Genomic DNA, 25224 nt, shown 5'->3' with positions numbered 1-25224 from the left:
CTCTCTAACATCTATTTTATATTGCTGTGAAAACATTAACAAATTTCTTCTGCACTTGCAAACAACTGCACTTTTTTAAGTTTCTCGCCAATAACTACATCTTACAAGGTTGCATTGAACACATCATGAGAACGTTGTATTTTACCTTCACCCAATCGTCATTTTTACTGATTAACGCCTGAAGGCATCATAATGTAACTCAATCTAAGCTTTGTTAACTGTTAGTTGTGACTCCTGGCTGTTTAGAGCTAACGTTAACTAGCTCTTCTTCTTCATATGTCAACACGGATCACTTTTTCACAATGTAGCATTATCAGGGAAACAATAGTCCTCTGACGTGATGATAGTGTGTTTACTGCATCTTTTCGTACCAAGGAAGCTCTTCAGTTGTCCCAAACACGTTTTCTATTGTTTCCAGGATGACAGACCACCGGCTGCGAGCCAAACAATTATTGTGTTGTGTAGTCGTTAGTTTCAAATTCAGCCTTTTAGCCTGCGTAAAATTAATGTGACACAACAGGAGAACATTAGCCACCGCCATCCGTGAATGTCATCTTATTTGACAGTAGGCTGATGACAGTAACAAGGCGAATATCGGCCAATAAATCAATGCATCCCTGCTTCTTGGTTTTCTAGACGACATCAGTTATTTATTTTTACCAAAAAAAAGATGCATAGCTGTTGAAAACATAAGAAGCACAAACAGCGGTTCATGTCAGGCCTGGCGTGGTGTAAGGAGGTCCCAGGTGGTCGGGTTGTCAGACAGCAACATGTTCTTCGCCATTATAACATCAATTTATTAGGAGGGTCAAACAGCAGGGGCTCGAATTGAAGTCCCCGGCAGCCTGTTGTTGTTGTGTGCCACTCTGGTCAGAGTAGGTCTCACTGGTGGACAACAATCCAGCAACCTGAGACTCTTGATTTACGCCTCCCAACAAGAAAAGCAATAGCAAGATGATGAAACTGTCACTCCTCCCACCACCAAAACACTCACAAAACGAGACACACAAACTACTGCTGCTGTCAGAAGAACTTAAGTTATGAATACGCTTGACATGCACACAATAGAGCGATCTTTACACTTGTCACCCGCAACAGTGTCCCTGTAATCCTGGTTGACAAGTTCACGTTTGAAAATTACACACTGCTGGAAAATGGAGTAAATTGGCACACCTGCACTCTTTCACCGCGGCCACACAGGTCTGATGTTGTGTCACATCTTTACCCTTGACACCGTGCCCCTGTAAAAAGGAAATGTGCTTGTTATTGTGCGCTCACACTTAAGAGGTAATAATTACCTCGCTGCCAACACTGGCAGCGACAATAATGTGAGTACAGCTGGTGCACAACTGAATCACCAAATGATCTTTGGTCCGGAGCCATCTTCACAGGATCCACTTCAAACAACCCCAAGAGGGAACTTTGTGGTTTTATAGGCTCTCTCTTTTTACTCCGTTTCCCTCTATTTAAAGACTGGGGCTTGAATTACTTTGGTTTAACTTTATTCCCTGGGCTGTTGTACTGTATTGTTTTGTCAATACAAGCTGCACTTGCCTTGTCGCCCCTACCTAAAAGCAGTCACGATGGCCTACTTTTCCCCTGTTCCTGCCCACAATTAAAATTAGAGCCGGTAGAAGCTTCCCAGGAAGTTAGTATCTCTTAGATAGGGGTGGGCAATATGGCCCTAAAATAATATTAGAATTTTACATTAAATAACATGACTTCAGCAAGTCAAAATATTGCCACAATATAAATTTTTCTCATCATATTAAAAATGATACCAGTATAATTGTGATCAATAAGATATGGCACGCACCAACCCTTAGAGCTGTAGTAATGTCACTGTTGTAATTGCTGCACTGTCTGATCCTGTGCAGTCAAAGAGATGACAAACCTTCCTTAATTAACTATAATTACAGATGAGAGCCGTTCAAAGTTAAATGGCTTTATGCTGACTTATTAAACATAGCCTCGAGCTACAACAGTTGTCAGTGTTTGCCTTTAATTTTAAATTTTTTTTGTATTACATGCTATTTAATTCAAAAGAGAGAATCAATTATTGAACACTGTTTTTTCTGTTTACAGTGCACATTTAAAACTGATGGGTGATGAGGTTTTACAACCGGTCTTAAAGTGGATTACATCACATGTCAGTTTGAAAGCACTGAACGTGTTTCTCGGTGACCTCGGCATTTTGTGGATCTGCCGTTAGTTTGTAGCTCGGGTTGGAAAACAACAGAGCAGCGAAACCTTGAAAAGGGAAGTGTTGCAATCACCAAGTGTTTGTGTTCCTGCAGGCTCATTGAGGCCTCACTTCTCTCTGAGGCCTCAATAGTGACAGTGTACGCCATCAGTTGAACAACCTGTAGTCACCTCCCCCTCCTCTATCCACCTCCTTCACAGGATCACAAGCCTGAGCGCCTGTTGGTGCCTGCAGCTGCAGTGAAAGGACTGTTGGTTTGTGCGTGCGTTGTAGTGCACAGGGGACAGACGGTGAAGTTCAGACACTGAAGAGCTGACTACCTTTAGTATTGATATGATCAGTATTTATGTTCACACGCCAGAGTCATTGCTCAAAGCATATTGATATAAATTTAGGGCCACCTCGTGACTCGTGAGACGTCATTTTCATCAGATGTCCTCGATGGTGTCTGCTGGATTTATCACAAGGCAAACATGTCATCGTTGGCTCTGTGTTAGGTTATACTTGTTATTTATTATCTTCTATGCAGCTTGTCTGCATTGTTTTTCAGAATCATGACATGGAAATTGTGCAGTTAGTTTTTCTTTTTAAAGATTTTTTTGGCATTTTTGCCTTTATTAGATAGGACAGATCAGCAGTGTGAAAGGGGGAGCGAGGGGGGATGACGTGCAGCAAAGGGCCGCGAGCTGGACTCGAACCTGCGGCCGCTGCGGTACGGACAGTGCCATTATTCATGGGGCGCCTGCTTTATCCACTAAGCCACTGTACACCCCAAAAAATAATTTTGTAATTGTAATTTTCCCCTCTATATCTTATCTCTTTTATTTGAAATCCGTATCTTTTGTTATGTTTTTATTTTCTATTGCTCTGTAAAGCACTTTCAGTTGCCCCCGTTGTATGAAATGTGCTATAAAAGTAAAGCTGCCGTGCCAAGGTCACAGAAGTCAGGTGTCAAATGTGACGAAATTGACGTTTTCTTCTTTGGGTGGGATGTTTTCTCTCAAATGTGATCATCTCTGTGGATTTCTGTCACATTGACTTTTATTGTGTTGTGATCCTACTGTGAGCTGGACCGCCTTCAGGTGTCGTCCAGTGGATCTGAACACACTCGAGCCCTTTTTACACAGAGATCCCATAATCAGGTCACAGAATCAAACAATGCCAGCATAATGCCGTCATAGTGTTAGAGGTGTAATGGTTAACAAAATTCACAGTTTGGTTCGATAAAGTACGGTGGTGTTCACATGCCAGAGTCATTGCTCAGAGCATATTGATATGATTTAGGGCCATCTTGTGACTTAGACGTCATTTTCATCAGATGTCCTCGATGGTATCTACTGGATTTATTCCCAAGGGCAAAATGTCATCATTGGCACTGTATTAGTCTATTCTTGTTATGTATTATCAGGTCTTGTGTGCAGCTCGTCTGCACTGTTTTTCAGTATTGTGACATGGAAATTTTGTAAGTAGGGACACAGAAGTCAGGTGTCAGATATGAAGAACATTTTCTTCTTGTGGTGGGATCTTTTCTTTTAAATGGGATCAGCTTTATGGCCTTTAAATTGGCTTACATTGTTCTCTGATCACACTGTGAGCTGGACCACCTTCAGGTTTCATCCAGTGGATCTGAACACACTCAAGCCCTTTTTACACAGAGATCCTGTAACAGGGTGGCAACACAGACCCCTTCGTCTCCTTTTTTTTCTTAACTCTGCCATAGTGTTGGAGGTGTAATAGTTAACAAAATTCACAGATCGGTTCGTTACGGTACAGTGGTGTCCTGGTTTGGTACTACTTTTTTACAGCAAAAAAGTATACTTTTTAAAAATGTGTATATTTTAGGTTATTTTTATTCATTTATTTATGAAAACTAACATCATAAAGTATGATAGTTTTAACTATGAACAATGTTGGACTTTTTTGGACATTTTTGGTTTTTCTTCTTTTTTTGAACGAGCTGTTACCTGCTCTAAATCTCCCAGCGGAGGGTCGCACGTGAAACATGTCGTGTCAAAAACACTCCTCAAAAAACACTCGTCCTGCTGGCTGTCGGTGTAACATAAACATTGATTTCAGCGCCATTGTTACCTCCACTGCCAGGTTAAAGGGGAAAAACTCTGTCTCCCCATTACCTGATTGTACCTTTATATACAAAATTGCAAGGCAGGTAACAGTGCAACGTTCTTGTCTTGAATAAGCAAGTTAAAGGGGCCTCTGTTTGTCGTGCACACTGCACGTGCTAATAATTTGCAATAATGTCTAGAGCTGCAATTAATGGTTACTGGCACTATTGATTAATCAGCTGTTTTTTTCACTCCTAATTAATCGTATAAGTGACAAAAAAACAAATAAGTGGAAGAATCAGTGAAAAAATACCCATCTAACTGAAACCAGAGATTGTCTACATTTGTCAGTGCTGCGTTTGTTTTTAAAATGACTGAGATGACAAACCGATTATTAATCAGTTGACAGTTGTTTTCTGTCCGTCAACATGACATGAAACATGAAAATGGGGCCTAAAAGTTAAGGAAGAATGTTTGTATTGTTTTGTCTTTTAATGATTACCAACTAACCAACTAAGCCCCAGTAGCATGATTCTGCTTCAGTTTCAACTCAAGGTCCACTAAGTAGCTTTTTCTAGTGCATTTTCACCAAATTATAGTGTTGATGGTGGAATAACTTAAGGTGACTTTACTGGAGATAGATCTGAAAATTTAACATGCAAGCTCAGTAACTGTTATGAATTCATTCCTAGCACTTGTAGGACTTTTTGACTGCATTGGCTTAAAGTTAAACATTATTAGCAATGATGACTGAAGGCCAAAAGGCCAAGAATGAACTTATGTGCCTTACTTAAATTGCTCATGTATTCGTCTTTATTGTGGTTTTAAATGCTGTTTTAATACATCTCTTAAACTTAGATGATGCGCTTCGATTCTCCGTGATCGATAAGTGCTGTACAAATTAGCTTTGTCTGGTCTTGTTTGTATCATAGACACATTTTTGGTTGTGTTTCTTTCTTTGGATTTGTGGTAAACCACCTCCTCCTGCTCCTTTTTAATCAACCTTTAAAATTCGTCTGTCTCAGATGTGCAGGCTGTGAGAGACTTCGGTCAGTATCAATCTGCTCCCCTAATGACTCTAATTGGCAATTCAGAGCACCACGGCTGTGTTTTCAGTCGTGTCTGGCTCAGATTAGGTGATGTATGGAGAGCTGGAGCTGGCCGAATCACCATAGTAACCTTTGTGATGTCTCCCAGTTTTTTTTCTCCTCCTCGACAATACAGGGAGCATTTAAATTCTGGGATGCACCCAGTTTGTTTTGCTCAAGTTGTGTCAGGTAGTCTCAGATTGAATTTCCTCGTGTTACGACAGAGCATCAAAAAACTTTTTTTTTTTTTTTAAAAAGTTTCTTTTTTTGCCAAAGTTTTATTTCTGTAATGTTCACACATGTGGGCCAGTTCTTTCTCTGCAGCCGCTCTAAAATTCCTCACTTACACACCAGGGCTGCCATGTTCCAGTTTCCAATGTGAGCCACTATCAGTCCGGCTGGAGTGTATTAGATTCTCTATTGGGAATGCGGAGCTAAAAATACTGGCCTGGCTGAAAGTGTACACTGATAGGAGCCTTTACTCGCCACCCTGTGATTATTCGTTTTCTCCAAAGGGTCACTCAGTACTCTGCTGGTTGTACTGCACACTGCTGAGGGTCTTTTCCTATTAAATTGTTATGTTTGAGTGTGTGGAGTCTTGCAGAAAGACGGACGCTCTTTGTAGTTGTAAATGTGTTCCTTGATGGATCTACAGTGGGCGTCATTTGCTGCTGACCCCTTTGGCAGTTGCCATCAGTTTGATCGGAAATGTTTCATTTGGAGGTCTATGTGTTGAAATTACGGGTTTGTGGCATGCCAGTCATGCTTACGATTCGGCTGTACAGCTAAGACCACAAAGAGAGCTGCAGATTTAAAAAGAGAAATGTACTTTTAACATGCCAAGTTCCTTTTTATAGCATGCAGTATAAACTCATGTTAGGACATTTTGTGTTTATTTTAAACAAGCCGAAAGTTGTAGGCTGAACTCTAGATAAGTGCTGCGGAGTGAACGTGCTGGTTAAGGTCATGGAGTGAAAAGCTTGTTGTTTGGACACTCAGTGATTGGACACTTTGTGTGTGTGTGTGCGCTCGCTGGTTGTCTTGTACTGTTATGTAACAGAAGGTGTAAAATGAGCTGCTGCCATAAAGAGGTGCACGCCTAGCTGTTATACCTCTTCCCCACATGGCTGACCAGTTGGCCTGATGCGCCCAGCTCAACGGTGGGTCGGTTGGTAAACAAATACAGTCCGCACACCTCCAGCCGCAACCATTACTTGTGAACTGTAAAATTGGGCCTGGAATGTCCCACATTGCACCCGCAAAGGGGGAAAAAACATCTTTATGACCATCATTACTTGTGTTATGTCACACAAAGCATATGCTTAAGAGTTTGGCTGAGATCCAGAGCAGAGAGTTGAGGATATCCTCATTACTGTCAGCTCTCTTCATACACAACCCCATGAGTGCAATAGTGTTTAATGTATTATGCAGGATGGTTCAAGAGCGCTGTGCTACATTATCAGGGTTCCCACGCATCCTGGAAAACCTGGAAAACAGTTGACAGTATTTTCCAGTATATTAGACTACTAACAGAGATGCACAAAACAGATAACATGCCATCTGAATGACTACGTCAGGTTCAGGATCAGCTTTCAAATGGTAGTTTATGGACGAGAGTGTTTTGTCTCGGCAGGTTTTAGTTATGTTGTGGAAGCCCTGTTAACAAACCCCTAAGTCGTGTCACATGGTAGCACATGCAGGTTGGATGATGCTACAAAATCTGAATAATGGTGTGTCATGGTAGTGTAGAGTGTGAGGTTGTTAAGACGAGCAGTTCTCTAGAAAGCTGCAAGCAGCAAAACCGGGGCCAGCTGAACTATTAACGTGATCCATGAAGATATGTTTTCACGCCCAAAAGCATTTATAAAGAACATAACTTTTTTGACTTACACAAATGGTTCTGGTCATTATGAACCATCTGATCTGCGGGAAACTTAAAAAAGATACTTCAGACGGGGTTTACCTTACGTTCATCTATTTGTGGCAGCCTGCCATGATAACAATATCTGCCACCACATATTGAATTCCATTAAGAGTGGAGGAATATATATATATATATATATTTATATAGATTTCCATTTGGTTATCCATTACCCCACACTCTCAGACTGCAGAATGTACTTTGGGCACAAATGGAGCAGCAGAACGTCATACACAGTGAAATGAAACTTAATCATTCATTGAGCTGGGTTTAAAAGTTTGCTTTCACTCACCCCTGCAGTAGCTGCTCCTGTCATCAATCAGTCTGATCAGCCCTGATCCGATTGGCTCATTGATTATCTGCCTGTAAACTCACACAGATTTCCGTCTATATGGTGCCGCAAAAACGTCTGTATTTAGAGAGGGGACACAGAATGATCAAAAAGGGACACACACAAAATAAGACAAACAAAAAAACTGAAAGTTCGCTATTTTTGAACGTCCTTCCCAGCCCGGTGTCAGCTAGCCCCATAGATAGATTCCACTGAAATACTTGTCTAATTTATGAATGATTATTTCTCAAAATCATTAGAGGGAGGTGCAAAACAGCTTTTGTAACATGTTGTTGCACACATCCTCTACGTCACCTAATGTTACCTCCGCATGGGACAAAGAAAAAAGGGAAAGAATATATTTAACCAGAGAGAAACGTTTAACAAGAAATTGATTAGGTGAATTTCCTATTGAGCTATTTTACACAATCCCTCTCAATCTGATTGAAAATTCTTTCTAATCAGGCTGCATTTGGTGAGTCTTTTCTGATTAATATGGTTACATGAAGATTTTTTTTATCTATCTGGGCTATTCTGATTTATCAGTGAAATATTTGGGTCCATGTAAACGCATCTACTGAAAACTTCCTGGAAAATGATCACTAGAAAAGATTTTCTCAAGTTGTAGCACAGTGGACATTTATCTAAAGCTGAAACAATAAGCTGAAAAATCAATTAGTTATTTGAAAGAAAAATATTGTTAAGCATATTGACAATCAGTCATAATAAGTGATTTCTTGGAGCAACAAAGGCAGAAATGTGCTGCGGCTTCAGCTTTGGGAATTCACTGCTGTTGTCTGTTCAAGTTAAGTCAAGTTTATTTAGAAAGATCAATATCACAAATTTGCCTTAAGGGACTATATATCATCATTAAAATGGATATTATTGAGTTTTTAAGCTGTTGGTTAAACAAAACAAGTAATTAGAAGACAAATTGAGTAAGACTTTGTTCATCATTGTGTGATATGACTGATGAATGATTCATTGTAGAAACTAATTGACTGATGAATAGTTGCAGACCTACATTAATCCCTCGTGTCATTATGATACAGTAGAATTTAAACTGATTGAGACAGTGAAAATGTAGTTTCCCATCAAACAGGATCATGTGTCTGGGTGAGGACTGACAAAGCCACAAATCTACAACTGGTGCAATATGTGACCATCAGTGCTTCAATTCCCCTCCCAGACAAATATTTTTAATGTATTAGCTAATGTTTTTTAGTGTCTTGAGTTACAGAAGCAACTCCACAAATCAACCCAGCGTAACCAAGGATGAGCACAGCCTCACACTGATGACAGCGCTCCATATTTGACAGTGGCTCACAGCCAGATATGTGGTTGCTAAACAAAATGTCAGCGAAGATGGTCTGGTCTTCATCAAAGCCAGAGACATAACCACATATTTTTCAGCAAAATACCCCCTCTAATTACCAAGAGATCTATTTATTTCCCTCCTTGAGACCGTGTCTGACTTCTTCAACCCTGTTTTTCCAGTTTACAGAGCAGACATCTTGCCTAATGCATCAGTCACGTTTAGCAGTTGGAATCCGCCACCAACAGTTCAAGATAAATTTTCTTTGGGCAATTTTTTGATTGTTGGTGGTTGAGAGTGAAAAATGACATACTGTTTACTTAACCATCATACTTAACTGTGCAGCCTTATCACACAATATTGTTTTTGTTTTTACATTTTTTGTGAGTTATACATGAAGTTTTTAAAGAACATGTGCCTTTTCTTTTCTGTCCTTTCAGTTTGTCCAAGCAAGGACATCCGCAACAATGTGACCAACCTACATACGCTAGAGAACTGCACTGTGATCGAAGGCCACCTGAAGATCTTACTCATGTTCAGGACCAAGCCTGAGGATTTCCGAGGCCTCAGTTTCCCCAAACTGACGGTGGTCACCGACTACCTGTTGCTCTTCAGAGTGTACGGCCTGGAGACCCTCAGCGATCTCTTCCCCAACCTAACCGTCATCAGAGGCAACAACCTGTTCTTCAACTACGCCCTCGTGATGTTCGAGATGCTCCAGCTGCGAGAGATCGGCCTCCATAGCTTGATGAACATCACCCGAGGAGCCGTGAGAATCGAGAAGAACCCGGATCTCTGCTATCTCTCCACTCTGGACTGGTCCAAGATCCTGGACTCAGTGGAGGACAACTACATCATGGCTAACAAGAACGACCGAGAGTGTGGAGACGTGTGCCCAGGGGCGGCCATCGGAAAGACCACCTGCCAGACCACCACCATCAACGGACACTTCAGTGAGCGCTGCTGGACTCAGAACCGCTGTCAAAGAAGTAAGCAGTCTTTTCTTAAAGATCTGATGTCAAATATTTCAGAGTTGCAGTAATAAATCTTAGTAAACTATTGAATTAATCGTCAACGGGGCGCCTGGTAGCTCATCTGATAGGGCTGATACATACGTACCGAGTAAGATAATGAAACTCTTAAACTCTCCCCATTAAAGGAAACATTAAATCATAGTGTCATAATTGGTCAGTCTTATTTCAAGGTTCACCCAATACGTGTTTCCAGTGCTTTCAATCACATCTCATGATCTTCATCAACAGACTGAGCTTGCTCAGTTTTGTCCTGTAATTGTAACACTTGTTTTAAATGAGAAACTCTATCAAACACTTTTATGCTATTACATTATTGTCAAGTACATATGTGCCAGTGATTAGTAGCAGCTCCTTGTGCAGAACCTCTCAGCTACTTTCCGTCAACACATCATTATTTTCACTCCCCTCCTCCTCTGCTTTTGCCACACGTCCAACCGGTCTAATATTTACAGAATTCAACTCTCCATTTGGGCCTAAGAAAAACTCATGAGGGTCGATGTTTGAAACAAAAATAGTGGAATGAACAATGTATCGCAACCTAAAAGTTGTTTTGTGTAAAGTTAGTTGTGCCCCTTTTTTTTTTAAGTGTTGAAATGTCAGAGCTGTGTCATGTGCTCAGGTTTAGTTAAGTAGGCCAACTTCTGTGTCAATGCAGCTTGAACTGTACTCTAATGTGACGCAACACCTCAGCAGTTAGTCTTTGAATGTTTACTCTCTACAGACTGGAGTGTTGTCGTTGCTCGTGATGTGTGGAGGAGGTAAAGATGTTAGATGTTGTGGCACATTTCTCATCGTCCTCTGGAACCACAGCTGCTGCGACATGAGCTGCTGTGCTCTGGCTTTTACTGTAAAATGACAAGCCCACCCATTTCGCACTGCCAAAGAGTTCAAGTTCAAGTGCTGAGAAGAATTTTGCGCATAGGTGCTGTCTGAACACCTTGGCTCGCACCATTACGCAACACTGCATGCATTCGTTTAACAGCTCTTTTGAATGAGTTTCCTCGCACATGTCTGCTTTTTTTAGGCTCTCTGTAATGTTTGTTTGGTGCAGCGGCTACATGCACTTTCTGTTGAGCTTTTCAGTCCCTTTACTACTGAGGAGTGTTTTTCTTGGGGTTTTTTTTGTAGTTCCTCCGCTAATGACTTTGTGCTCGAGGTGATTGCTCATCACAAGTCCTTGAAGGCATTTGCAGAACAGGCCCAGAAAGCCTGTTGCCAAATTGTGGTGAAGGCGGAAGTGTAACATAAAAAGTCTCCCAGCAGAGATGATTTCCTAATTATGTGCCGTTCTCTGACGATGAATCAAGACCAAACGTTGGCTGGCAAGCTCAGTCATGGGCCTACATTCGGCACGGGCAGGGCCTGTGGTCTTGTGGTCTGGGACCTGCGGTTTTTTGCCTACTTTCACTAAAGCATGAAAAGATCTGTTAAGTCCCAGCTAGAACCACAGGACAGAGCGCAAGGCATTCGGTGTCCTCCTCAGATGTACCCTGCTTTTTATAGACCTACTGTTGTTCTTAAAGTAAGCTATTTTCCCCAAACTTATTGCATTCTTTATATCTGTACTCTGGAGGTCTTAGGTCTGCTGTTATGTTTTTTACTAAATAAAGTGCATGTATAAACAAACACAGATGCTGGATATGATGCCAACAGTAGCATTTTAGAGATAAAACTAAAATAACTTTCAAACTTTTATAATAACAATATATCTCACTCAAATGGAGAAATGTGACTGTTTTTTAATCTTTATATTATAATGCAAAGTAAAGGCAGTGGTTAGAGGCAGGGTCCGAAATTAACACCTGCCAAATGTCAAATGCAGGTAAATGGAGGAGGCCAAACACCACACAGGCGGGTATATTTTCGTACCGAAATAGTCATGTAATTTCAAACTATGCAGAGAGTCTCCACCACATTTTGGTGTCACTTAGGGGCACACAGGTCTGCTGCTCTTAAACTTCTTCTGGCATGTCTGTGTCACACACACAGACACACACACACACACACACACACACACACACACACATACACACTGACATACAGGTATAAATGGTGCTTCAAAAATGACCGCCTTGAGCTCTTCAAGTTTTGCTGTAGTATTTACTGAACGGAAAGATGACATCAACTGATCTGTTGGTATTAAACATAATACTTTATTATGCTAATGAAATGTGTTGACACAAATATGTATGCGACACAAAAAGTGACTGATTTGCTTTACTGGTGGATTCTTTCATCCACCCGGCTCCTTGGCCAGTGAGTCAGAAAGTTCATTTTAGACACTGGTAAAAGTTAAAATATTCAGGATTGTTGCTTACTGTATGTAAACATGCTCAGCAGCGAAAGTAAAAGCTAAAAGCCAACCCTAGATTCACTCGTTTAGCATTTCGCCTAGCTATATTCGTTTTTCTTTTCGGGGCTGTGTCTCTGTGATTCCTGCTGCTTCTGGTCTGGCACCTGGTCTCTACCTACAAGGTACAAGGTATATTTATTAATCTAAACTATGTTTAAAAATGAAATTCAATTTGTTGAATTTGTCTTTGATCCTGCAACATCTTTGTAGTTGAAGGATGAGTTGATTAAAATCACCAGCTACTACGAAAATTGCATCTGGTTGTGCAGGCACATTTCCGCTGATGGGATCATACGATTCCTGCAGTGCATTTTTTGAATTTGCATTGGAGTCTCGTGTCCTGTCGGCTCTGAACAAGGTTCGCCCATCCAGTGCATTAGCTTGATCCAGGATGTCAGGGGTTAATCATGTCTTTGTCAAGATGTGTGCAGAGCAGTCTCAGATTTCCCATTGCTGAGTGAGCCTCAATCACATCTCCTCCATTATATTCGACTGTGATTGGATGTTAGCCAGAAGAAAGCTTGGTAGAGGAACAGCTTTCAGTCCAAGTTAGGTCAGCCTCGCCCTGATGCCGACTCTCTTCCCTCTCTTCATCCGGTGCTTTGGGTTTTGTTTCTCCCCTCTGGTCTGACTGGCTGCTCGGCACATGCTGTTGGTGTTGGGGACCCTTCCGCAGTCTGCTGCATTCAGTCCATAGCCCATACAACTTTTCCAATGTTGATAATTGCTTCTCTATAGTAGAAAATACGTGTTTCAGCAGAAGGGGCCAAAAATAGGATTGAAAAATAGAGCCAAAAAGTAGCAAGGATTTGAGGAGCTTCTGGCTGCTGGATTTACATGTGCAGCAGTTGTCATAACAACTCTTAATATCATCTCTTAACGTTAACTCTTAACACATAACAACCTCTTTTTAAAGCCTGGATCTCACCTGAGTGCTTTGGGGGGACATGCCCATAAAATACAGGCACAGGGCAGATTTTCTGTAGAAAAATACACAGCTGCACACCTTTAGTGGGTCATACGTAATGACTGAAAGAAATTACCTATGCATGAGTCTATGTTTTTTTTCGAGAAATCTTGCTTTTGAGTACTATGTAAGTGCCACAGGTAACTGCAGGTCACACATACTTTCCGTAGCTCGCACACCAACACAAAACAAAGCTGCAGAGCCACGAGGCTTGGCTTAGCTCCCATGTTTGGAGTTACAACCCATTTCCCTTCCCAGCCTCTATAACAAGGGTAATTTGAGCTTCTCTCCTAATTTCCCCCTCCTTTTTAGATCAAATTGGGTGCGTCCGTTAAGCAAAGTGGCAAAGCAAGGTTGCAGGAGATGCTCATTACCAAAGCTGATTAGATTTGGCTCAAGGCAGGCACACACAAATACATGGCATTTCTACGGCTGTAATAGTGGCAAATACAAGACCCCATCCTGGGAAGCATCCCTCTCATCTTTGCAATTAACTCTCTGGAATTTGTTCACATTGTGTTTGATGTGTAATTGAGTTTTTTGAAAGATGAATACCAGACAAACACTCACACATCAGACATTCATGCAAAAAAAAAGCTTTCCAAACAGAGCTTGAGCACTTAATTACAACTGTTCATTTTAGAGGTTGTTTTGTCACATCACAGATTACATATTGCACAGTACAGCATATTCAGATGCTGTATGTTTAGTGGTTTTGACAACTTAAACCACTAGTCGACTGACACAACAGTGAGGCCTGTAGTCAGCTGGTCCTGGGATAATATGAAGCCAGCATCACCGGACTGATCAATGAAATTAAACTGTGAATGTGCAGAGTGGTTGATCAGTTAATCACTTGCTGATATGAATCCAATAGCTCCTCATGCATCTCATCACTGTAGTTAATAGAGTACGGCTGCAGTCAACCAAAGAAATCTTGGTCATCTGCAATTGTACCTGCTATTTAACCTAGCGATTGGTCGCTGGGGGTAAAATCTGCAAATTTTCTCTACACTAACTAAATTGCCACAATGCACCACCTGGTTATGTTTGAAAAATCCTGAGACTGGCAATAATCAATAGTTGTAAAACTTTTAAATCTGTGTCTAGTTTTTAAACATCTCAATCTCTGTTATAAGCAGGTTTGTTAAATGTGTTGCAAAACAAAGCAGGCCTTTATTTCCTTTTCAAAAATTGACTTGAAATTATGAGCTGGCGTGAAAGGAAATGGTACCGTTGAGTCTATTTACTTGTAATGAAGTACTATTTCTTGCCAACACTCATTTGAAGATAATGGGCATTTGATTATGTTTTGGTAATGGCCGTTATGTGGCACAGCTTGTTTGGCTGATCGCACGTCAGCTTAGTCTGAGCCCTGAAAGAGGCGGGCAGCTGGAAATATTGGCTGCGTCTCAACAAGAAATCAGGGGCTTCCCGTGGGGACCTTGTTTGTTTCCGTTGTTGAACTGTGCTGACAGACGTCCATCTGTCCATCAATTTTATTCTTTAATTTGGATTTTTTCCTTTCTGATTTTTTGGGCGTTTTATGTCTTTTGAGTCGACAGTAGAGAGGCGTTAGGAAGTGAAGGGAGAGAGAAATGTAGAATTATATGCAACAATGGTGAGATGTTGTGTTTCATTGTCAGCACCATAAAAACCCTAAAGGCCTTTTGTTGATTTGTTTGTTTTGTGGAGAAATGCCAGTTAAAGTAAAGAGTACTTCCTTTGTCATAACCGTGCACATAATTTGTAACACTGTGAAGTTATTACATCTATAAGACCGTCGCTGGCGAGTTCTCAAAGAACAGGTTAGAGATGCAACAGATTGACAAGTCTATTGAGAGAAAAATAATCGCCAGCTATTTTGATCACCAATTGTTGAAGCTTTTTTCTATGCAACAAATACAGAAAATGCAGTTTTTGGCCTCTAAAATATGGATCTTCTATCTATCTTTTCATTTAAGATTGGCAAAACAAAACGTTTCCTCGGACTTTGAGAACAGAGTTGGACATTTCTTACTCTTTTCTGACGTTTTGTAGACCAAGTGGTTCTTGAAAAAGTCAGTGACAATGAATAGAAAGAATCACTTGTTGCAGCTCTACAATGTATTGCAGCAGCTGATAGCACCATGAGTTGTGCGTCACTTCCATCCACTGTCTGCCCCTTCTCAAGGTCCAGTTCACAACAGATATTGCACTTAAAACATGCAGGGAAAGTTTTGCAGCTGAGTTTAATTTTCCTCTTTTTTGCATCTGATTTCAATTATCCAGGTGGCAAATAATAAGTTGCTTTTGCACCATGGCAAAAGACCTTAAACTACAGGTCCTGACCGATGAGGTGCAGAGGCATTCCTCAAAACTTTATCATCATTTATTTTATATAAAGCCCTGGGCAACACATTTTCAATGTTTATGAAGTACATACAACATACACAACTTAAAACAAATAGCAAGGCAAGAGGAATAAATGGCTATTTAAATGTAAAACCTAACAAACAAACAAAACAATGAAAAAAACAATGACAGTGACAATCATAAGGTTACCATTTAAACCTTGAAATTCTCTGAGTGGTATTAATGAAGTTAACTTAAAGTTTTGCTGAAGAATATTCAGGCAAGGAATTCAAACGAGAGAGATTTAATATCTCATTATATCAGTGTGCTTCAGTTACCACAAACTTTTAAAGGACACAAAAAAAATCACTCCGTGTGTGGCCATTAGCCGTGGTTTTTGTTAATTGGACTGTTTTTGGAGTGAGGCTCATTTACATAGAAATGGGCCAGTTTCGCTCCAAATACATGCATATTACCTAAATTAAATATGTGCCAATAGCATAGCATGGGAGCACGGAGACGCTTTTGTCTTGGCAGCGCAGTTAGCGTGTAATTCACACTTTTTTGGTGTTTTGAGAATTACAGTTTCTTTATGTCTAACTTGTGCAGGTTTAGCAGCAGCAAATGCCGTGCAATCCTTTGTGAATTTGACCATCTGAGTACATGACATTTGTTAAGAGAGGTGCTTTTACAGTCATTTTTCAACTTTGCAGTATAAGTGTCATCTTCACTAAAAACTGTCCTTTTAATATCTCTGTTTCTTTTATGATCCAGTGCAGCTTGTGTTTGTTCTCTTTGTGGAGCAGTCTCTGTTGCAGGGCTTTCACCAAGCCCAAAGAGATATGTATTTCCCAGGCGGTCATTATTTTACTCACATGATTAAATGTGATCTTAATTATCTACCCTCTATCGGAGATGAGGTGCCCCGGGGGGGGGGGCTTCGTCGTCCTCCAACTCCTCAGCCACCACAGCAGCTTTCACCAGTGTTTGTATTTGCAAGATCTGTTTCATATTTAATAAGTTCCCATAAGGTGGAAAGCAGCTCTTAGCAGACGCCTCAACCTCAGATTGGTTGGGTGCTTTCCACACTTGTGGCATGCTGGCAGAGGAGACCGCTGTTGGTTTAATGCCGGCTTTAACAATTGACGTATTCTTATGAATCCCATTTCAGCCAGGTCAGGTGGGGACTTTATGTCAGACCTTTCTTGATATGGATGTTCCAAATATACTCTTGGCTCACATCGCATACGTCTGTGCACCAATCACAAGATGGACTTGGAGATTTGTCAGGGTCAGTGTGTGACGGCAACACAGACATGGGTTATAAATCACACAGGGACATAACCTCTGTGTGTGTGTGTGTGTGTGTGTGTGTGTGTGTGTGTGTGTGTGTGTGTGTGTGTGTGTGCAGACAGAGCGGACAGCTATTGTTTAGTCTTGCTGCTAGGAAACAGGAGAGTAACACTGTGGTGTAATCGTGGATATGAACACATCAGTCATTCACTCGGGCTGTATCAGGAGGAAAAGCGAGGTCACTGGTCACTACGGGGGTGAGGAAGGTGAGAAGGGGTGACAGGGTATGGAGAACGGGTCCCGCCTCGTCTTTGACCCTCAGCCATCCCCGCTGCCGACCTTGTCGCAGCTCCCACACGCAACGGGCAGCGCTGGCGCCACGATCCTTTTCCACCCTGAACAATGGTGGTCGTAGAAATTTATGAAGAGTTCTTCCCAATTGTTTCCTGTCTTTGTTGGTCTGCTTCCTCTCTGGGGTTATGAATGAAGACAGGGGCCGAGGGTGTCGCCTCGGTAGCGGCGGACACTTTTATGAGACCAAAATACTGATGGGTGACCTGTGAGAGGTCAGAAAGGCAGGAAAGAGGACAAATTTAGCTGCTAGTAAAGCTGTCTGTGGGGAAATAGGAGGATATTGTTACGAAATTTTATTATTTTAAGATGGAAGTGACCCCTGGAGTGACAAGAAACTATGGTTTTATTATATTGTCTCGACTCTTGACTTGCCTTTATGTCAATAATACCTGCCAATGATGCAAGGACGCTGCCCATAGATGTCTCCCTGTCATGTGGAGGGCCGGTGTGGCTGCTGTATTCGTTGCCTGTGGCGTTGCAAAAAAACTTGAACTGTGTTCAGAAGCTAAGCCAGCCTTGTCCTCCTCCCATCACATGAATCATTCCCTCTGTTCCTATTTTGGTCACGGCGGCCACCATTCATTCTGTATCCTCTATTTAATATTAAACCTTTAAGCTTAAATCTATAGCCCTCTGCACGTTGTCGACCTTCACTGCCGCAAGAAGTAAATTAAATTGCATTCAAAACAAAGGTGGTTTTAAACGTTGCATCCTTGCTTTTCTAACAGCTTTTCTATTGAATGAAAATGTCCTCAAACTGCCAGTAAAGTCAAACTTACTTTACCTTTCCTGGTTTGTGCAAAGTATATTTGCTGTCATGACCCCTCAAAACGCACTGCTTTGATTTTATTACAGAACTGCAACCTCTGTGCAGAGATCTCACACAGCTAGTTAAACGTCACCCAAATACAATATATATTGCACATGCACATATGGCCAGCATGTTTACAAGGTAAGGGCCATAATTTTTCTTACTGGCTTCTAGATTATCTGTCCAAAGGAATCATTACAGCCCCACCATCATGTATGAATTCCTCTCCTTTTTCTCTTGGTTTCCAACTATATAAAAAAGGCTATTTTCAGAATAGTGTAAAAAAAAAAGGTGTATATATAGATATATATATATATCTATCTATATATATGGTGTTTTTTTTTTTCAACTTTTTTGCGTGTCCACTCGAGTTTTTTTTGTTGCACAAATTGAAAATGCACATAAAAATAGATGGATGAAATGCACCTAAAAAGGCCTTGAAATTTCATTTAAATACCACTAAATACGCTGATAATTGAATTGGCAAATTGGCAGAACTTTAAATACACACCAGCTGCAAGTGACCTTATAACCCAATTGTTAAACATAGTTTGCAGTGTATATTATGGCCTGTTTTTTCCTCACTTCGATTGCAAAAATTTGGCTTGTAATTAGCCATGAAAAGAAAAAACGGATCAGACAAGATCAGACAGGTCCGTATATCTCAAAAATTGTCCCCCCTTTTTTTCTCCTCTTTCGTGGCTCAGTATAGATATCGCTATTCTGCTAGCCTAAATCCAGAATGCTCTCAGACCCCTCTACACACACACACACACACACACACACACACACACACACACACACACACACACACACACACACACACCCACACCCCATGAGTCTTTCCTTTGAGCTGACTTAACTGCTCTGGCACTCAGTCTCGTGGAGCTGCACCCTGCGAACCCTCGCCGTTCAGCTCCTGGAGCCATTCCCATGGAATCCCAGACATTTCAGGCATTTGTTAAAGCTGGGCCGACAGGCGTTTCTTCACCGCTGTACGCGCTCACACTCACCACAGCCATTCGATTTACAACAGCTCACTGCTGTTTTACTGCTCATTCAATCGGACCGGCAGAGTAACACTTCTTTTTATCGACTCTCACAAGTTACACGAGGCCTTGAACCAGATGTTTTCAAAGTTTCTTTTGTCATTTTTCCATTAAATCGGGTTTTTTATTACTCAGAGAAGTCATTCTTTTGTGTTGTCATGGCGATCTGTCGTACCTACACCTAATTTTCTTTCTTTTGTATGCAGTGTGGCAAAATATCACTATTGTTTAATATCATAACACCTCACTCCATGAAATGGCACTGATGTGTCAGTATTTTGCTTGAACTCAAGGCTGCAAATGAATGAAGGAATGAAAAACATCATGTATTGGTGCACTTGAAACATGTTTTCTAAGAGGGAGTTGGTTCAGGGACACAGATGTAATTGATTTTGGCAACATGGAGCTTTAAAGGTCGTGAGTGAGTGAGTGTTTTTACTGCAGTCTAAGAAAAGTAAAATAACAAATCAATTGTTAAATGTTGAAGTGGAAACTGCCAATAGACCTTCCAAAATACAAAAAATTAAATTTATGTTAGAGCACAACTTGAATAACTTCCACTTTTCTTGAAGTGTTTTTTTCTCAAGATTGTTGCTCATTGTTTTCTTTCATTGTGATGTTTTGATGATGACTCTGCTTTATTGATACGGATGCTTTTTTAACTTTCCACAATGTTAAAGAGGTGCAACACAAATTGTTTAGCAAGGTAATATTCTCAAACCTGTTTTCCTTATTAAACAGAGAAATACATCTGCACACCTTGTGAATTCAACTTTCTCTTGCTCACAGAAAAGGCTTAATTGCTCCGTTAAATTATCATAAAACACACTTTATTCACAAGAAAATAAATAAGTCACCCAAACACTCTTGGTTACTTGGTTAGTAATGGAGTTTGTAAGTCCACTTTTTCAAGAGTCACCAGCTCCTGCTGGATCAAAACAAATCTTTAATTTACAAGTTAGATGTGAAAATGTGCTGTTTTTCCCTGTTAGAGACATGAGACTGAGCTCTGGTGGTGCGTGCTGTGCACTGAGGAGGGCCTAAACAAACATTCTTAAACAAACAAAAGAAAAAAGTCAAAATTATCTAATTCCAGCTTCTTAAATGTGAATATTTTCTGGCTGCTTTACACCTCTATAACAATAAAACGGAATATCTTTGGGTTGAGGACAGAAGAGACATTTGAGGACATCATTTTGGACAGTTTTCTGACATTTAAGACCAAATAATTGATCAGTTTATTTGGAAAATAATCAACGGATTGACCAAAAATTTAAAGAATTGTTAGTTGCAGCTATACTCAAATTCCCAAAGAAACTCAAAGAAACTCAAATTCTTTATAGTGGACCTTATGGTGTCGTGATCATTTTTCTTCCCACTAATATTTGGTTTTAAATTTTTACCGCTGCCCCCTTAGAAAGAAGATGAATTGCGTTTACTTAGATTTGGATTTGAAGAAGACAGAGTGTCGTGACGTTGCCTTAATGACGTAAATGTGACATAAATGCGTTTGATGCCACAAGAGGTAGTCAAAGTGAAACACAGAGGTAGTCATTACTTCAGCCTGACACTGAGCTCTGGAAGGAAACGAAGATTCAAGGCCGTGGCGTGCGTCATTTGCCTGTAAAGCAGGCAGTGTAATTGTCCATCAATGAGTGCTCAGTGTTTATCATTTCTATTCCAGTCACGGACAAACTGGATATCCTGCCTTCGGATGACAGCGGCGGCAGGGCGACATCAAAAACAAAAAGTGCTTTTCCATGTTGTTTGTGTGTTTTTGTTCTATTAACGAAGGCCGGGGCCGGTTAATGAAATTGTTTACGTTTTCTGTTGCTGCCCGAGTCGTCTCAACCGAGCCCTGCTGCTGCTGAGTCATTCGAGCTGACAAGTGGTTACCAAGAAAAAATGAGACAAATAAACCCAGGTCATTAGCCCCTGCTTTTTATAAGGTCACGTTCAGGCAACAACTTTAATCTCTTCCTGTGACGTAATTAATTTAACTTTAATTTGAATTAAATGGAACGCAGTGTGTTTCTGAATCTTAATGTTCCTCTGTCGTGTTTTGACGCATGATTGAATATTAAGGCGTCCGAATGAGAATTATTGGTCCTGAGCTGATATCTGTCTTGGATTTTCTGTGCCACAGAAGACTAGATAAACGAATCTCTGGTCCTGCAGATCTTTCTTTCTTAATTTAATTGTTGCAAGTAAAAGATAGTTTCATTATTCTCTATGAATAGATCATTTGTTTAGTTCATGGTCAAAACCAAAGATATTGAATTTAGAAAGATGCTGGATTGCGGCTAAATATTTTCAAGTATTATTTATTAGTGTGTTGATTAATAATTAACTTTGTGTCTAAAATTTATTAAATGCTGATCATCATTTTCTAGAGCCTGAAGTAATATCTTTCATGACAATTTAATGAGCAGCCAGAATGAATAAACGTTTGGCATTTTTCCTTGAAAAATTGCTCAAACTATTAATTCACCTTCACATTTGAGATGCTGGAAACATAATATTTGTAGTTTTCAGTTGATGGATGACTTCATTAATTCATCATTCATTCATCAAAGTTGTTACTTCTTTTTTTTTTACTCTTAATCCACTAATGGACGAATCGTTTCAGCTCTGATTTGCAGTTGGCTGTTTTCACCTTTTAATTATTGCTTTTCTTGTTTGTCTGGAGGCCCTACAAACAACCATGTAGCTTTTCTCTCGTTATCTGCACAATTTGGCTATTTTTACTGATAAATATTTAATGATAAGCAATTATCCTCAATTTCTATAAAGTGTAGACTTGGAGATGTGAAGCATTAATCTGAAATGTCTTCAGTCAGCAAAGCCCGGGGCTGTTTGAGTCACAGAGTAATTAATTGTCCAACTAAGTGTCATTGTTAGTGATTTGCTTTTGTAGAGAATTTAACATTTTCCCGATGCTCCTGTCTAAGCGGGTCTCCTTTAAAAGTCACTGCTCAAATGTCAGGTGCTCGATGAATTGATTCATTGTTGATTTAATGTCCCGCCGTGCATTCGTCTTCTTTGGCCGCCATCTCATTCTTATTAAAGTTCTAGAGGGAGCTGCAGTCAGCAGTGACATGTTTGGAAATAGAAGTGGGGACTGTTTAACATCTGTTCCTCACTAGTGGAGAGGAAACCAGTGCAGCTCTGTATATTAATGACAGACATTATCAGGGCAGAGACCAGTAATCACAAAGGGCATGGTCAGCGATATTGAAAATGTTATAGAACTACAAGTGTTAGAGATGTTGTAGACTGATGTCGTGCCAATTAGGGCTGCATGATTGTCGCCAAAATCATAATCATGACTATTTTGATCAATCTTGAGATAGTGATTATTTAATATTTAAATCATTAAGAACTAACTCCTATTTTATAGACTGTAATGATAGAATAATCAAGAATTAAAATAGTCCTTTCTCATACCGCTATTTGCATTTACTACACAAGTAATCTGGTTTGTCTCTTTCTCTTTGCCTTTTCCATATTTAATGCACGACCTCATCATCTCTAAATATCTAGTCAGCTGTTGGCTGCACAAGCAGTGAATGCCAAGCATTGCATGACACATTTGAAACATGAATCAACCAACAAAGTTCAATTTTGGCAGTTACAGCTCAGCTTACCACTTAACACTCAAGTTGCTGCTCCTTAAATCTGTCAGTTTGTTTTAAACCAGTGCAGCATCCGTTTAAAACATCTCTGTTCAGAACAGGCCGATTGCATGGCCTTTAGTATCACTGAGTGCAGGTTTCTCTCGAAAACTGCTCATTCAGAAACTTCACACTCGACACTTTGCTTCCTTGGGAGTATATGCACCGTTTTATAACAGCTAGTCATGTGGGATCAGGATGTTTCTTAAAACAAGTGCATTCATTCAGAAAGTTAAATCACTGATCGTGTTGTTTGAGTTTGCCCCAATGTAACATCTCTGGTCTCTCTTACTTCATCTTTTCCTGAATGTGCTGCATAGATGTATAATAAGAGCTATGTATCTGAACCCTAATCAGTCCAGTGAGAATTGCTCGCCAGACGCATAATCCAAGCAGCATGAAGCATTAAACTATTGTTGGGGTGTGGCCTTTTATTCACACGATAGTGGTGTTTTTGGGGACCTGAAAACGCAAATATTTGAAACCGGGTTCCAGAGTGTAGGTCTAATCATTTAAAAGTGCAACCCCTACTTTCACCATGTAAACTGGCAATGAGCAGATTCTGTGAGAACAGAGGCGTCACGGCCGCACTTCACGTGTACAATTACACCACAAACTACTACTGTCCAGACATGCACACTGCAGCATTTTTGGTTGTTTTGTAGATCCATGTAAATGAGGATGGTTCTCACACTGTTATCATATGTACGTGGATCTTTTTTAAAAACGCAAAGTAAGACTTTTCTGTTTCTAGTATGGCGGTTCTCATCTAAACTTGGCCGTAATTGCGGCTGTGTGTCCCGCATCATTGGCCCTTTGTTGCTTTTTTTTCTGTCGATTTCTCATGTTGAATCGTTGTCAGAGATGGCGGAAGCTGTCAGTGAATGAAATCACTCTGACTGGCAGTTCGGCTCAGCACACGTGTAGAGAAATGGAGCTCTTTAGCAGAAACGTTTCCTGATGGTTTGTGTTGTTGGTCACTGGTACACAGTAAATATCATTTGTTCAGCATTACGTTGTGTTGTTAATGTGCTAACTGGTTAACTAGTATCAAAACGGTCTTGCCTTTTGGAAGGACAAGTTCAGACGCCCACCACCTGCTGCTGTGGAGTTATCCCCTCTTACGCAGGCGCAGAACATACATGCTGGTTGGCTGTCGGTTGTAGTTTTTGTGGTGAGTTTATGTGCAGCTTTTGAGACACAGGCATCATGAGGCAACGCAGCAGTCGGCTTCGTCACAGCTAGTTCTTCGATGTCGGTTTGGTGTGTCTGGGCATGAGCGCATTCATAATGTGCTGTAGTGAGAGCGAGCTGTACCGAGGATGCCGATCACTACACAGTGTGCACTTTACTGTACTTTTACTTGTATTTACGCTACTCCAGTGATTGTAACGCACTACGAATAAATGTCTCGTCAATCTCAGGATCTTGGGTCCTGAGCGGCCGCCAAGAGCAAAGTCAGTCGGATGAACAGTTTTTGGGAAATACAGGACAGACATATATGCAGAGACACTTCTTCTATTAAATTAGTTTGTCAAAGTGTGCAAACTGTGAAAGCTCATCACTTTCCAAAACACTTTATTTGTTCTTTAGATTCTTCACTTTTGGGCCTTCAGCAAAAAACTACTTTCATAAGAAACTAAATACTACCCTTGTCATGGCCGTGGAATTTTAATTACCAAGCAGCGCACCACCGCACTCCCATTTGGCATTTTCTGGGGTCTAATATGATCTCAACACAGAAAGCCTGATTATGCTGCTGTTTCATCACTGCCAAAAAAGGAAGTAGGAAAAACTCACCACAGAATGATTTTTGGGAGGATTGTGGTTAATGAAAAGTACGGAGGCTCTTAATTTTAGGCAGAAATCCCTGGTTTTAAAGTACGCTGAGGTTCTTTCCTCCTTGCCTGTATAAATGCGTTACTAATTGCTTGCCGATGGGCATTTTGATGTTGCTAGAAACAAGATAAAAAGTCTGGTAACTCTTCATGCAGTGTGTTTGCATTTAGTGCAGACAGCAGACAACGAGCCGTTATGAACTGTGTGAGTCATTCTTTGCAAGCAATGTGGATTCTTTCTGCCTTTTCGACACCCCACGTTGCTGGAGCTCGCCGTTGGCTGGCAGGCTGTGCAAATCTATTTCTTCACCTCCCATTTCCAAGCTGGCATCGCCCTGACAGGGTGCATTATTCTCTGTCACACAGGGGCCTGGAGTTGTGTTGGTTTGTTGTTGATGTTCGTTTCGGGCTTCGGGGATTGAGCTTCTCATTGTGTGGCGCTGCTCCCCCCTCATCCGAGTGAAACCTCCGCTGATGAGATAAAGAGCCAGGCATTTCTGCAGCATTATTCCCCGGCCTTCATGTGATCCTGCTGCACTTTGCACAAACCGCATGACAAGAGATCAGACCCGTGCGCCAGAGGAACCAGAGTAATA

The 25224-nt window shown here is 40.8% G+C and overlaps 1 protein-coding gene across 1 annotated transcript in view; it reads left to right on the top strand.

Annotated features, from left to right (window-relative positions):
* The window catches only part of insra (insulin receptor a), a 72696-nt gene that overhangs the window by 5544 nt on the left and 41928 nt on the right, over positions 1 to 25224 (top strand). Inside the window, exon 2 of the mRNA XM_042497111.2 lies at positions 9362 to 9910. Within this exon, the coding sequence (XP_042353045.2) occupies positions 9362 to 9910 (549 nt within the window). The remainder of the gene's footprint in view (positions 1 to 9361; positions 9911 to 25224) is intronic.

Source organism: Plectropomus leopardus, chromosome 12, assembly GCF_026936395.1.
Source record: "Plectropomus leopardus strain MGB_pleo_1.0 chromosome 12, ASM2693639v1, whole genome shotgun sequence".
Classification (NCBI taxonomy): domain Eukaryota; kingdom Metazoa; phylum Chordata; class Actinopteri; order Perciformes; family Serranidae; genus Plectropomus; species Plectropomus leopardus.
This window is presented reverse-complemented; position numbering and strand designations above follow the sequence as displayed.